The sequence below is a fragment of the Stenella coeruleoalba genome, assembly GCF_951394435.1.
Source record: "Stenella coeruleoalba genome assembly, chromosome: 13".
Taxonomy (NCBI): Eukaryota; Metazoa; Chordata; class Mammalia; order Artiodactyla; family Delphinidae; genus Stenella; species Stenella coeruleoalba.
Genome location: NC_137159.1, coordinates 39,098,726 through 39,115,074, shown reverse-complemented (window position 1 = coordinate 39,115,074; position 16,349 = coordinate 39,098,726). Strand labels below are relative to the sequence as shown.

Sequence of the window (16,349 nt, the reverse complement as noted above, 5' to 3'; positions counted from 1 at the left end):
GTATTCAACTTTTTCTCTCAACATATTATTATGAAAAATTTTAAACATACAGCAAAATCAAAAGAATTTTATAGTGAACACTTGTATACCCGTCACTTATATTCTGCCCTTAACATTTTATCATACTTTTTTAATCACATATTTACCCATCTGTCCATCCTTCTATCTATCTATCCACCCATCCATAATATTCAAATGCTGTTATATTTGAAGAGATTTGAGCTATATATTCTGTTTTGATTTTAGGTCAGTTTTATCTTTCCTTTATGTAGTAGTAGATAATTCTTAGGAGATAATTCTTAGGAATGAATTATAACTGATTTATAATGTTCTGAAAACATTTGGATTTCAGATGCAAATAAATCTATTTGTCTTCTCTGTCTCTAGTTCCAAAAGATGAGTCATGGATATTCAGAAAACAACAATTTCCTAAACAATAACAACCAAATGGTGTTGGACATGATCCTTTACCCATTAATTGGAATCCACCAGACCATCAACTGGGAATCAGTGGCAAGGCTTGTGCCTGGATTAACACCCAAAGAGGTAAGTAACAGTTTTCCAGGTATCTACTGAAAAGAGATCAGAAAAAGTGATCAATTTAAAGGAATAACTGTTATACTAAGAAGAAATATTTGAGTTTTACATATTCATATGCACATATAAATACTGAATATGCATACATACGATGCAATTTGGCTAAATATAATCTATGTAAATTATATGATATATTAATCCACCTGGTATGTTTAAATTCAACCTTATCTTAAATGTTTACAACTGAATGGGTAGATAACATTTTTGTAAATCCAGTTTTATTAAATTGCTAATGCTATGCTTTTCAAACTTGAATAATGTACAGACCTTTTTAAAGGAAAAAAACCTTGAAAACTGCCAATGATGACTTAAATTATTATAGTGGAAATTAAATGTGCACTAACAATACTGGGTATAAACACACCTATACGATCATAAACCAAATTTACATTTTATAGACAAGTGAAAACTCAAACCAACACAATTCAAACTAATAAGCTTACTTAATGTGATAAGTAATAGTGTTTTGCTGAAATTAAATTGCTGATTATAATGCAAATATTTGTGTAGCCTCTTGTGGCACAAATTTTTTTGCATTTAGCCTGTACTGCCATGTGCCCTTCAAAGCCTTTACTCTTTCCCCACTTTTCTCTCTTTAACCCTCTACCATGAAGCTGTGTGTTGTGCCAGGACATTACTTGCCTTTCCTTGGCACTAACACATCTCTTCTCTATACCAGGTTTCTTCTCCACATTGTCCTTTATTAAAATTAGCCGTGGGGGCTTCCCTGGTAGCGCGGTGGTTGAGAATCTGCCTGCCGATTCAGGGGACATGGGTTCGAGCCCTGATCCGGGAAGATCCCACATGCCGCGGAGCAACTAAGCCCGTGCGCCACAGCTACTGAGCCCTCGCACCTAGAGCCCGTGCTCCACAACAAGAGAAGCCACCGCAGTGAGAAGCCCGCACACCTCAACGAAAAGTAGCCCCTGCTCACTGCAACTAGAGAAAGCCCGCACGCAGCAATAAAGACCCAAAAGCAGCCATAAATAAATAATAGAAAAATAAAATTAGCCGTGGACAATTAAAATATTTCTTGGTACCAACTTAATTTACAATTAATTTACAACAGAAAAGCGAATAGGCACGGAAATATTCTGTCATCCTAATGACCTGGATGATTTTATTAATGTTATCCTCAGAATCAAAACTCACAATCTAAAAACTCTTCTAGGGAACTCTTAGGTTTCTGGTAATTCATCTATGCACCCTAGTTGGAGAAACACTGACCTCAGAATTTTTTGCTGTTAAAAGGAACCCTAAAGTGGATGAGTCATCTCAGATTTCTAGAAGTAGAAAGGACATTAGTGATTTTACCCAGTAGGTTTTAAGCATATGCACCACTGCCTGGCCCATAATACACACTCAGTAAATACCTATAGGATCAGTGAATGAACCAAATTCTACCCTCTTCTTTTACAGCTGAGAAAACCAGTACCCACAGGGATTACTTGCCCTCGGTTATGTTATAGGTCTTTGTGAAATGATGAGGGAATTTATTATTAAGTGTATGTTATCATTCCCTAATCTATACTTTTTCATCTTTTGGAATTTTACGTGTTAGGTTTTAAAACAAGGCAAACCTGTGAATTTGACTATTTTTCCAACTTTTTATTGTGAATATTTTCAAACATACAGAAAAGTTAACAGAATAGTATAGCATCCCTATATCCTTTATTTGGAGTCAGCAATTCTAGGTGTTTGCTTGATCTCTTTATGTAACTTTTTTTTTTTTGACACTTAGAAGTAAGTTTCAGACATCACGATACTTCATAGACTGTAGCATACATCTTAAAATAAGGATATTATTGCATAACTACAGTACCATGATCAAACCTAAGAAAATTAACAATAACTCCATCTTATCATCTAATATCCACTGTATATTCAAATTCACTCAGTTGAGAACTTTGGTTTTTTTTGGCTGCACTGTGCGGCTTGCAGTTCCCTGACCAGGGATCAAACCCGTGCCCCCTGTAGTGGAAGCACGGACCCCTAACCACTGGACCACCAGGGAATTCCCAAGAAATTATTTTTTTAACTAAAATGCAACTAAATGTGAATCAGACTGTTTTTAAGTAATGTTAATTTTTTTTTTTTCGCGGTACGCGGGCCTCTCACTGTTGTGGCCTCTCCCGTTGCGGAGCACAGGCTCCAGACGCACAGGCTCAGTGGCCATGGCTCACGGGCCTAGCCGCTTCGCGGCATGTGGGATCTTCCCGGACCGGGGCACAAACCCGTGTCCCCTGCATTGGCAGGCGGACTCTCAACCGCTGCGCCACCAGGGAAGCCCAGCAATGTTAATTTTTAATTAATTTCTTATTACTAAACAAGACATATCCTCAAAGAATACACACACAAACATAACACACACACACAAGGAAACAAGTGAAAAATCAGAATTATAAATATGACCCTACCTAAAGTAAGCTGTTGAAACCTTGTATATATCCTTCCAGATTCTTTTCTATTCATATATGAATTCTTAAAAGTGGACATGTAACAAATGTACTACTTTGCTGCTTTGTTTTTCACTTAGCATATTGTAAACATCTTTATGTGTCAGTTGCTAGAGTTCTACATTTGATGACAGTATACTGTTATTTGAGCTAAATCATAATTTATTGAACCTTTTATTGGATATTTAAGCTATTGTTTCCAACTTTTGACTACTGTAACAAATATCCTGTTCTTTTCTTAGGGGATAATCTCAGAAGCAGAATTGCTTCATTAGAGGGCATGTGCATTTTTAAGGCTTTTGATACATATTGTCCACTGGAAGGGTCATCCATGTTTACTCCAGTCAAAATAGCCGAGTGCCTGATCCTTGCACTTTATATATCGAGTGTTATTTCTCTGTGTGTCTTTTCAAAATTCTTATTTATATGTAAATAAACATTTATATGATTTTAATGTTATCTCATCACAGTTTTCACTTCCCTTTCTTTAAATCCTAAAGGATGAATGTTTTATATTTTATTGTTCCATATCCTTTTACTATTTGTAGATTTGTTGTTTTACTAGTTTAATAACAGTTTTCTATGTATTGAATATATAAACCCTTAATCTAGCTTATTTCTCTCAGTTTTTTTTCAGCCTATAAGTTATTAATGATAGTCTCTTGTATACACATGTTTAAAAGTTTATGTTAAAAATCTGTGAATCTTTTACTTTGATGTTCTCCTTTTTTGTCATGTTTAGAAACCTTCTCAACCTAAAGACTGTGAATAATATAAAATCACCTACATTTTGCTGACTACTTTTTATTTTACATTTAAATGTTGACTCCACTTGGAATATTTTTTTTTAATTATTTTTTTGGCTGCATTGGGTCTTCATTGCTGCGGGCTGGCTTTCTCTAGTTGTGGCTAGTGGGTGCTACTCTTTGTTGTGGTGTGCAGGCTTCTCATTGCTGTGGCTTCTCCTGTTGCAGAGCATGGGCTCTAGGCACGCGGGCTTCAGTAGTTGTGGCACATGGGCTCTAGAGTGCAGGCTCAGTAGTTGTGGCGCACAGGCTCTAGAGCGCAGGCTCAGTAGTTGTGGCGCACGGGCTTAGTTGCTCTGCGACATGTGGGGTCTTTCCAGGGCTCGAACCTGTGTCCCCTGCATTTGGCAGACAGATTCTTAACCACTGTGCAACCAGGGAAGTCCCTGGAATTTTTTTAGTTTTAACTTTTTTCCTAATGACTAGTTAGTTGTCTCAACATTTATTGAATAGTCCATTCTTCATTACTGGTTTGAAATTTTACCTTCAGATCTATTTCTCGACTTACCATTCTAATCCATTGATCTCTCTATCTAATCCTATTGACTGTTCCGTACTGACTTATTTTCAATATTGTTTTACTATCTGATGAACAAAAAGAAACTATATATATATTTTTTTAAGGTTTATTTATTATTTATTTAATTTATTTTTGGCTGTGTCAGGTCTTAGTTGCGGCACGCAGGGTCTTTGTTGAGGCATATGGGATCTTTTCGTTGCGGCGTGTGGGTTTTCCCTTCTCTAGTTGTGACATGCAGACTCCAGGGTGCGTGGGCTCTGTGGTTTGTGGCATGCAGGCTCTCTAGTTGAGGTGCTCAAGCTCAGTAGTTGTGACGTGCAAGCTTAGTTGCCCCATGGCATGTGAGATCTTAGTTCCCTGACCAGGGATCAAACCCGCGTCCCCTGCATTGGAAGGCGGATTCTTTACCACTGGACCACCAGGGAAGTCCCAAAAATTATATATTTTTAAAGTTTCTTGAATATTCTCTTAATCTCTGGATTTTTTTTTTTCATTTTGAAGTTGACCTGTTGGTATATTGGAAGTAGAGAAAGGATGAATTAAAATTTTCTAGTTAAGCATTTACCTTAGCTAAAATAATGTATCTAATTTTTCCAAAGTGACTATACCATTTTATATTTTCACCAGCAATGTATGAGGGTTCCAATTTCTCCACATCCTTGCCAACACTTTTATTATGTCTTTTTTATTATGGCCATCCTAGCGTGTGTGAAGTGTTAACTCATTATGATTTTGATTTGCATTTTCCTAATGGCTAATGATGTTGACCATCTTTTAATGTGCTTATAGGCCATTTATAGAGCTTCTTTGGAGAAATGTCTATTCATATCCTTTGCCCATTTTTCAATTGCGTTGTCTTTTTATCATTGAGTGGTAAGAGTTCTTTATGTATTCTAGATACAAGTCCCTTGTCAGATATGTGATTGGCAAATATTTTCTCCTATTTTGTGGACTGTCTTTTCATTTCCCTGATGGTGTCCTTTGAAGTACAAAGTTTTAAATTTTATTGAAGCCTAGTATATCTAATTTTTCTTCATTGCTTGTGTTTTTAGTGTTTAAGAAACTATCACCTAACCAAGGTCATGAAGATTTTTACCTATATTGCCTTCTAATAATTTTATAGTTTTAGCTCTTATACTTAGTCTTTGATCTCTTTTGAGCTAATTTTCTTATATGATGTGAGGTAGGGGGTCCAACCTTTCTTTTGCATATAGATATCATGTAATTTTTGCTTAAACACAAAAGAAGATTTAACAATGTACTTTAAATTATTCACAGTTCACTTGCATTTTGTTTAAGCAATCATGTGTTCATTTCAAATATTCAGGTTTCATAATTTTATTATTTCATAATAATATTATGAAATTGTTGTAAGAAATTGTTATATTAGAAATTGTTAGAAATTGTTAGAAATTGTTGTAAGCTTTGTTAAATAAGATAAACCTACATTCAGTTTCCAATATAGCTATAAGCATTACCTAAAAGATATCAGAAGAATCTACAGTTTAAAAGCCTACCTAGGGCTTCCCTGGTGGCACAGTGGTTAAGAATCCGCCTGTCAATGCAAGGGACATGGGTTTGAGCCCTGGTCTCGGAAGATCCCACGTGCCGCGGAGCAACTAAGCCAGTGCGCCACAACTTCTGAGCCTGCACACCTAGAGCCTGCGCTCCGCAATGAGAGAAGCCACCGCAATGAGAAGCCTGCGCACTACAATGAAGAGTAGCCCCTGCTTGCTTCAACTAGAGAAAAGCCCGCTGGCAGCAACAAAGACCCAATGCAACCAAAAATAAAAAATAAATAAAATAAATCTATATTTTAAAAAAAAGCCTACCTAACCACTTTCACTGTTACAAAAAATAAACTCATTTTGTAGGAAAAATGGATTCAGTTAAATCACTTATATTCTTTATCCTATAGATGTACCTGTGAACCTGTACATTCTTCTAATCATTACAGCATTTTTTTTCTTTGCCAGGCCTTCATCACTGCTTTTTTCAGTCCTCATACAAAAAATATTTTCTATTTCTCATTTATCATATTAATTATTTTTATTTAATTTTAAGACTTTGCTTAAAGAGGTGGGCATACATACTGAGTATAATATTTTAGTCTAAACTTATGTATCTTTTTGTTTTGTTTTTGTTTATTCTTTTGGCTGCACCATGGAGCATGTGGGATCTTAGTTCCCTCACCAGGGATCAAACCCATGCCTCCTGCAGTGGAAGCATGGAGTCTTAACCACTGGACCGCCAGGGAAGTCCTACACTTACGTGTCTTTTAAATGCATTTTCAAAGGACTAAGCCTTGAATAGGGATTTCTTTGTAGTAATAGTACTATAGTACTATTAGTAAACAATCTTTTCTGAAAACGGTGCTTAATATCTAGTGGGCACTTGATAAATTTTTGTGTAATAAATGAATGATGACATACCCAATGCATTATTCACTTAATATATACGTGTATACGTGATATATATTTTTCTCCTTTTGCACCTCCCAGATTACTTGGTCTGCTCTGCAGTTTGCCACCCACGTTGCTACTGATGGAGATTTAAACATGAATGCTATAGAAGTGTTGTTTGACCAAGACCCACATTAAGGAAGGCATTTTATGTTGTGACGTAGTACACACTTAGAAATGACATTTTCGTGAAGGACTACTTAGCCTTATTATGCTTAATGCACTCTTGATATTTTCTAATCTATTGTATTTTATTTCTTTTTTTTTAGTTGCTAATCTGGACTTTTCTAAATTGATTCCGTGACTAACAATGGGTTAAGGGAAAACACTGTTCTAGAACAAACTGCCCAAATATGTGGCCGTGAAGTGTTACTACAGTATTTTGTGCATGGTGAACCTCACTGTTAGTAAGAACAAAGACTCATTATTTTAATAAAGAAGATCTAGTGTCACAACTCAGATACTTTTTTTTTTTTCTTTGAAGGTTAGAATTTGGTCTTGTTCCTGGTGGAAATTCAGTGTGAAAATAAAAGCCAAGTTTTTAACTAAATTATTAAAATTATCAACTGATGATAGACGTAGACCGTGGGGAAATATGGTTGATAAAGGCATTCTTCATTTTTCTACAAAAGCATAAGTACATTATGCCTTTGAGTTAAAGCATATTTTTTTAAGAACTACCCTGAATTTTAAAAAAAAAGTAAGTCAGAGACTTTCATGTATTGAAATGTGCGCTAATTTTCTAGATGTTACCCAAGAGACTAATATTCACTTATAAAAAATGATTTAAAACCCCCCAGACATGCATTTCCTTCCTTTATGTCATTACAGTGTGCAAAGAGGTTTGATGAACTGAAGAACAGTGGAAGCTCACCTGTGGACAACCACTGTAGTCCCCTCATGGCTGCTGGAGAGAGTCCTGTTGAAACTTTAGCCACGTATATCAAATCCTCGCTTCTTGGCACACAAAGAGAATTTCAGGAGACTCCAGTTGGTCAGGATGCAGTTTCTAAAACAGGTAAGGTTTTAAAAACAAAATGCAGTGCTTGTCCTTATGACAATTCTACAAAATATTATGCATTCCCATCAACTTTTCTTTATTTAAAGGCTAATAGAAACATTAATAGAAAAATCTATTAGTATTTTCCTGAGCTTTAGAAATTTGTCTTTGCTGTATTTAAAAAAAAAAGTGTAAATGTTAACATACAGGTCAAACACTATTACCAAAAAAAGCTTTTTACTTTATCAAAATTTACTACTCCAGTCCATTAGCCTATTTATGTTATGTTGTAAATTTTAAAGGGATTTGACCTGTACCTTTTACTTAATTTTTTTTTTTTACTGGGAGAATCTTGCTTGCCTCTCATGTTATCTTTGCTACAGCTCCCCTCTATTGGAGTCAGCAATAGCTTCAGATGACATAGCAGCAGTGTAGAAGTGATGTTTTCCACAACTTCATTGGAAATAATAACTGGTTTTAGAAATCTTCAGTGTAGTGAATTATTTTAATTTCAGCAGCAGCAGAGTATTGATATAAAAATTTGCTTCAGGAAGAGAAAACTGTATTGTAGGCTTTTGAAAATTTGACCCCATCCCTACACACCATGTTAGTATTTTTTAAATCTTCAGTGTAATGTTAGCAATTTGTGATCCTTTTTTTGTACTGTTTTTTTCCATATACCTTTAGAAATATTAAGGCACCTGACAAAGTACCACCTTTAAGTACTCTTGGAAACCATGAATTTATAGTATAACCATTCAATAAGTAAAAACCCATTCTCAGTTAGAAATGCTAACCTCCCCCCTTTGTTTTTGTATGTGTTTGTTTCTGTATTTAAGGAAGACATAGTATAGCTTCCACAAGGAATTGTTCTTCAGAAAGTGAAAATTGTACTACTCATAATGGTGGAGAAAAGACTGAAGAATCTGAAGGGTAGGAGGCTGGTTCTTTGCTAGATAAGCTTTAATATGAATATCAACTTTAAATTATAAAAATATGATTGCTAATTTTATATATCAGTTACCATAATTTAGGAATTTCACATTATGCAATTGCTGAAATAATTGAAATGAGGGTAGTTGATGTGTTGAACTATAAACAATTGCCTGATAGGTAAACATATGGCTTATTCATATAACTTATAAATTGGACAACAGTTTTCCACTTTAAAAATTCATTTTCATCTTGTAAGTATTAGAAATAACATCTATTAACATAAAATTTTGAAAAGTGAATTTTAAAACCCAAAGAAAAGTCTCTGCCATTAGTTCTCCAACTTTATTAAAGAAACTGGATGTGTGTTTTAGAACTATTTGAATATAATTACTCATTGTAGAAATATTTTAAAATTAAAATACATCTTTCAATATAATGCAAGTTTTGATAATTTTGTATTGTTTTGTGTATTTTACATACAATAAACTGCACATATTTAAGTATTCACTTTGATGAGTTTTAGCCATATAACCAATGAAGATAAAGAACATTTTCATCATCTCTAAAAGCTCCTTTGTATATTTTCTGTTCTGATAGTTTTTTATAACAGCTTTATTGATATATAATTCACATACCATAACATTTATCCTTTTGAAAAGTTCTGGAGATGGATGGTGGTGATAATTGCACATCAATATGAGTGCACTTACTGCCAGTTAACTGTACATTTAAAAATGGCAAATTTTGGGGCTTCCCTGGTGGCACAGTGATTGGGAGTCCACCTGCCGATGCGAGGGACGCAGGTTCGTGCCCTGGTCCGGGAGAGTCCCGCATGCCGCGGAGCGGATGGGCCCGTGGGCTGTGGTCGCTGGGCCTGCGCGTCCGGAGCCTGTGCTCCGCGGCGGGGGGAGCCGCATCGGTGGGAGGCCCAAGTACCGAAAAAAAAAAAAAAAGGCAAATTTTATGTTATGTGTATTTACCACAATAAAAAAATTCACCCTTTTATAGTTTAGTGAATTTTAGTTTATTCACATAGATTTTTTTTTCCGGCCGTACCACGTGGCTTAGTTCCCTGACCAGGGATTGAACCCACGCCCCCTGCATTGGAAGCACAGAGTCTTAACCACTGGACTGCAGGGAAGCCGCCCTCACATAGATTTTTAACTGATAGGTTTTGGGTATGGCACAAAAATTTATCTGATAAATTAATTAGGATTATCTAATTTCATGTTGTGCCCCAAAAAGCCACAGAAATTTCATACTTCATTATACCAGCCATTACCTGTTTATAGTTTGACCACAATTTCTTTGAAAGAACAACTTGCAAAGTTACTTAAATTCCTTTGACTTTGACAGAGCATTGATTATTAATCCTTTTTCTGTAGCCAGTTTTGTTTCAAATGTAATGTCTCTGTATTAAAAAATTTTTTTTAAATAAATTTTAAAATTTATTTATTTTTGCTGTGTTGGATCTTCGTTTCTGTGCGAGGGCTTTCTCTATTTGCAGCGAGTGGGGGCCACTCTTCATCGCGGTGCACGGGCCTCTCACTATCGCTGGCCTCTCTTGTTGCAGAGCACGGGCTCCAGACACGCAGGCTCAGTAGTTGTGGCTCACGGGCCTAGTTGCTCCGCGGCACGTGGGATCCTCCCAGACCAGGGCTTGAACCTGTGTCCCCTGCATTAGCAGGCAGATTCTCAACCACTGCGCCACCAGGGAAGCCCCTAAAATTTTTTGAAGTTCAATTAAACACACATTAAATTCATATTATAGAGTAGTCTGTCACTTCCTATCTAATCTCTTCCTTTTGTAATGACATGAAGGCAGTTATGGATCACACTAGTGTTTCTTTTTGTGGTGATGTAATTTTCAAGGGCATATAAATTCAAGGAGTATAGAATTTTTGAAGCAATCTTTCTGATGCATCATCTAAACTTATTCTTAAATTGTTTTTTAAATATGTAAATAAGCATGTTGTAGTCTTAAGAATTTTTTAACCACATTTACTAATTTATATTTATTGAATGCCTAGAAACAAGCTTTCTTGCTGTTAAAAATAATAAAGTAGCTATGCTAATTTTTTGATACTTCAATGAATAATTTTAACTGTTTTTCCTATTTATTAATAGTAAGAAAATTTTAGTATTTAATCTATATCTCCATCCCATACCCATTACCATGTAAAAGTGCTGTTTTATGTTCCTCACAAGAATTAGAATGTATAATTTAATTTTTCTTTGTGAATTGGTATTTTTAAAAACATTATAATTAACTTATAATTTGAAAATAAATTTAAAACCCTGTAAATTATAATAAGTTCTGTGGTAAAAATATTTTTGTTTTATTAAATCAATAGCTTAACTAAAATTAGTCAATTTTCAGATACAGATCAGGTTAGCAAGACACTTATGAAAACTTCTGAATGTCAAACCCTGTAAAACTGATGTGTGATTAAAACCTTGAAAAATATCTTGTTCTCATACTTCCAATAAATGTCAATATTATTGGCTCCTCTTCTAAAATTCTAATAATTTCATTTCTGTGTAACATTTTTTATGAAGGCCAAACATGGTGATCCATGTATGTGATGAAGCAAAAAACTTGAAAGAAGATTTTATTTGCCCGCGAGATCTTTTGATATCAGAAATGAAGTACTTTGCTGAATATTTATCTGTGGACGCCCAGCGCTGGGAAGAGGTGGACATTTCAGTTCATTGTGACGTTCACATTTTCAACTGGTTGATAAAATATGTTAAAAGGAACACTAAGGAGAATAAAGATTGTGAGATGCCCACTTTAGGTAAAAGACAATCTATTGCTTATTTTGTAGTGCAATTTTTGTGTCAGCTGGAAGTTGCTTCAGGCCAAACATGAAATGTGGAAAATTGTTCAAACATTAGTATTTATGCTCAGATTAGTAATCACCTTTTAGGAAACTGATACCTCACCCTTTGTAAGCCAATTATAGTGAATTTATGGCAAATGGACAGGTCTCTAGATCAGCTATTTTCACTGTATGGTACAGTGACCGACCACTGGAGTCCTAAAGATCCTTTTAGAGGATCCACAAGGTCAAGAGAATCTGCTTAATAATGCCAGTATGTTGCTTGTCTTTCTCTCTGTGTTGACATTTGTTCAGATGGTGCAGAAGTAATGGAGGATAAAACTGTTGGAGCTTTAGCACACATCAAGGAAGGAGCATCACACTGTCTTAGTGGTCACTGTGTTCTTCAACACCACGTGCTCATAGGAAAAAAGAAAACAAAAAAACATTTTCACTTAAGAATATCCTTGATGAGGCAGTAAAAATTACTAATTTTATTAACTCTTGACTCTTGAGTATACATCGTTTTGATATTCTGTGTAATGACACAGGAAGTGCATTCCTGTTGCACACCAAAGTATGATGGCTGTCTGAAGGAAAAGCATTTATTTGTACAGTTGCTTGAGTTGCAAACTAGCTGCTTTTTTACGAAACCATTTTTACTTGGAAGAATGGCTGACAAGTTATGGTTATTCAGACTTAGGCATTTGGCAGATATTTTCTTTCTCTCTCTTTTTTTTTTTTTTTTTTTTTTGGCCACACCATGCAGCTTGCAGGATCTCAGTTCCCTGACCAGGGATTGAACCCAGGCCACGACAGTGAATGCCCAGAATCCTAACCAGTAGGCCACCAGGGAACTCCCCAGACAAATATTTTCTTGAAAATGAATTCAATGATCCAGTCAATTAAAGGGATACAACTAACAATATTTGTTGCCACTGATAAAATTCAAGCTTTCAAGTGAGACTTAGAGTATTGGAAAACTTGTATCTGCTTGCATGTGCTTGACAGTTCCTCAATATTTAAAGATGTTTCTGATGAGACTGGTGAGATTTTGTGTGTGTGTGTGTGTATTGTGCAATGAAATGTTTCAACATTTGGAAGATTTGCATAACTCAGTGAACCAATGTCTTCCTAATGACCAATGCATGATGTTAAAAAAAATCATGCATGGGTTGAAGGTCCACTCAAAGTACAAGATAAATCAGTGGATTTGAGATAGCAGAATAGGAAAAGTTCATTGATATGATTTCAATTCCCATTGCAACTAACCTTTAAGAAAGACTACTCACAAATTCACTGTGGAAACAGATACAAGAGAATCTAGCTGTCTTCCCTTAAGTCATACATTGAAGAGATTTATAAAAAAATGTCCAACAGTGTTATTTTCACCTATTTTTTGTTTCTATTGGAAAATATAGTTATTTTTCATAAAATATGTTAATATGTAATTAGTTCATTATTTTTAAATGAATATTTTTTTTAAATTTCTGTTTTAATTTCCAATATGGTAAATTCTGATAGATATAACCCACATAAACAAAAGCTCTCCAGGAATTTCAGTTTTTAAGATTTTTTTAAAGGGGTCTTGAGAGCAAAAGTTTGAGAACCAGTGTTCTAGAGGATCAGAAGACTAATTACTAAGTAATCTTTTTGGGGCATTGACTTGTGTAGGAAATCACACTGGTGGTTTAATGAAGTCTTTCTGTGCATGAGAATTGCAATTTACAGTAGTAGCAAAATATTTCTAGACTCTTGTTGTAAATAAACCTATACTGACAGTATATAAGAAGTCTTCTGAGGAAGTTCATAATTTAATACATTTTTGTGACCAAATTAATAAAAAAGGTTTCTAATGGTCCTTAAAATTACAAAATTGCTAACTCAAAATTTTCAACCAGTCAGAGCCCAGAGATTCCAGACCATGCAGATATGTATGTGTGAAATAAAAATCAAAATACGTAGAGAGAAAAAAATTACTGTTTGATCTAGTATGTTTAAGAACATAGTACAGGTTAAAAAAGTGGTGCAAAACTGGTGTCTCTGTAATCTTGGACATTAAATCAGTGGCTACAAATGTAAGCTTTTATAAACGCAATCTTTATTCTAACTAGGAAAACTACCAAAATTCTTAATTAAATTGCTGATAATCCAGACCTTGTGTCTTAATTGGAATGGGTTATATTATGTTTTCCTGAGGAGCTTTTTCACCAGCTCCTTCCTCCCTTTACCATTGCTCTTTGAGAACCTTTAATCTAGAATTGTTACTTAAGGAAAGATTGGGATTACTTATTTTAATCATTGCCTGCATAGTCCTTTATTTAGGAGGATTGTCTTAGTACTATAATGGTAAAAATCACAGTTTTTTTCTTTTTCTTAAAAATATACCTCATGGGAGATGACTGAAGATGTTTTACTAAAATGATAGATAGCATCAGCCGGCATCCGCCTTTCCCTGGTTGTGCCTCCGAAGTCTGCCTTTAGGAAGTAATTTTGCATTTCTGCAATAGTAAATTTTATATTATCTTTCAGAATCTTTTAAATTAAGTATTTGTTCATAACAATCATTTGAACCACATTTGAAGTAGCTTCACTGTCATTTTTGTGTGATGAGTTATATTCACAACTTTAATTATCTTTTTCCCTGGTTTAGTTAAGGAGAAGTTTGCATATATCATATCTTTAGCTGGAGTCTTTTTACTTGATATGAGTCTAATTCCAAGGCAAATTTACTATGCATTTTCTCTACACTGTAAGTTTTAACATTGCATTTTCTTTCTTTCATGTATATAAGCCATAGTAAGGTTTTATTAAATTGTTCTTATTAAAGTAACATCCTCTTTTAAGGTGAGAAGGGCCTGTTCTAAGGAGATTGAGGTACAAATCCAAAGGAGAATTTAATTTTTCTCTCTTTTTTTTTTAGAGCCAGGAAATGTCATTTCGATTCTTATTTCTTCAGAATTTTTGAAAATGGATTCATTAGTAAGTATTAATAAGAGATTCAAGCTCTTTTATTCACCCATACTTGATTTAACATATAACTTGATGTTTCCTTCAAGTATCTAGAAAATTCTAAGACATCTTCCTGAAGTAGTTGTTAATTCAAGAGTGTGATTCATTAGAATAAACTGCTGGTGTTTGGAGGTACTTTGTTCTATTGGGAAGGCTATTGTTAAGGCTACTATGTATCGTTAGTATATGATGCCTATAAAACAAACAATTTATCCTCAAGGGAGGAGTTAGCTGTTGCATTAGGTGAAACTAAACAGAATTAATTTTACCCCAAAAGGGATTTTGCTCTGAAACCAAACTAAATGAAAATTAATTGGAATACATTTGTTTTACTATTAAAGTAATTGGTTTAAGCATTTTTTTCTTATTTGTGTCTTTCATTTATAGTTCAGCAAATTAAGAACAAATACCCAACTACTAAAAAATGTAATTTTGTATGTGTAAACCACATGCTCATGTCTGTTGTTTAAGAATAGTTGATAAAACATAAAAGCATAATATATACATATACATATCAAGCTGTAACATTAAGTATATTTGTTTTTCTTCTTTTACCTTTTATTTAATAAATTTCTTTATGGTTCAAATGTTTTTTACATGTTTTTTGTGGTTTAAATTAACATTTAAATGAATATTTGCTTTTAACCTCTGGTAAAACTAAGCAGAGCAAAATACCCCTTTGCTGTGTTAACAGATGTGAAGTTTATTTGTTTGAAGTTTTATTAGTTCCCTGTATTCTTTGTACTCCTTAGTCCCTCTCCTTTCAGTTGTTGGTATTTATTGCTTCAGGGGAGGGTTATAGAAAAAAAGCAGAGACTAAAAGAGTCTCTGAGTTTTGATTTTTGAAATCTAAGCCCTAAAGGATGATTTTTATGCCATAGCAAAATATTTAGAAGAATGCATAATTAACCATTGCTGTTTTTCCCCAAAACCCAAATCTACCTCAAAAAATAAATAAATACATCTCACAGTGAAGAAAGGGGAAGAAAGTCAGAGAGCAAGCGCAACACAACTGAGAAAACCCTGAAGTGACTGAAACTGTGTTTCTGCCACTCAGAGAAACAGAGGCTTAAAATTATCACTAAGTTTAGTTATAGGAAGTCACATACCTTGTACCCTTGAGTTTGTGGACTAAAATTTGTATCTGCCACAGTCATGAAAGATGTTCATTACATTATCGTTTGAAATATTCTAAGAAGTGTGAAAATTATTTTTCTAGCTATGTTTGTACAAATTTGACCTGCTAGACCACTTTGGAACAGTGTAGATTAACCCAAATAGGCAGAACTAAGTTATTGTGTAGCAATACATGGATTAGGCTTTTAATGAATCTTATCTTTGAAAAGTATTGATATGACATTATCCTTTATGCTACTGTCTTCAATATTCATTTTCTGTTGTGTTTTTTGTTTAGGTTGAACAATGTATTCAGTATTGCCACAAAAATATGAATGCCATAGTAGCTACCCCATGCAACATGAATTGTATTAATGCAAATCTTCTTACACGTATAGCTGATCTATTCACACACAGTGAAATTGATGATTTAAAGGACAAGAAAGATAAGTTTAGGAGGTAATTTTTAAATTTTAATTTAATTAATTTATTTTTTTAAAACTTTTGGTGGCACCGCACGGCATGTGGGTCTTAGTCCCCTGACCATGGATCGAACCTGCACCCCCTGCAATGGAAGCACAGAGTCTTAACATTGGATCACCAGGGAAGTCCCTAAATTTAA

General features: G+C 34.5%; 1 protein-coding gene across 7 annotated transcripts in view; it reads left to right on the top strand.

Moving 5' to 3' along the window:
- Positions 1-16,349, top strand: part of SANBR (SANT and BTB domain regulator of CSR) — a 70,174-nt gene that overhangs the window by 4,430 nt on the left and 49,395 nt on the right. For 6 of the 7 annotated variants that reach the window (XR_013831015.1, XR_013831016.1, XR_013831017.1 and 3 more), the window contains exons 2-7: positions 388-546; positions 7,673-7,859; positions 8,681-8,774; positions 11,337-11,575; positions 14,523-14,581; positions 16,026-16,186. Coding sequence is in view for 4 of the 7 variants with exons in the window: in XM_079940699.1 (XP_079796825.1) it covers positions 397-546; positions 7,673-7,859; positions 8,681-8,774; positions 11,337-11,575; positions 14,523-14,581; positions 16,026-16,186 (890 nt within the window). In the remaining 3 variants the exon portion in view is untranslated. Of the gene's footprint in view, positions 1-387; positions 547-7,672; positions 7,860-8,680; positions 8,775-11,336; positions 11,576-14,522; positions 14,582-16,025; positions 16,187-16,349 lie in introns of those variants that run through there. The other variant, XM_079940700.1, reaches the window with a different exon arrangement.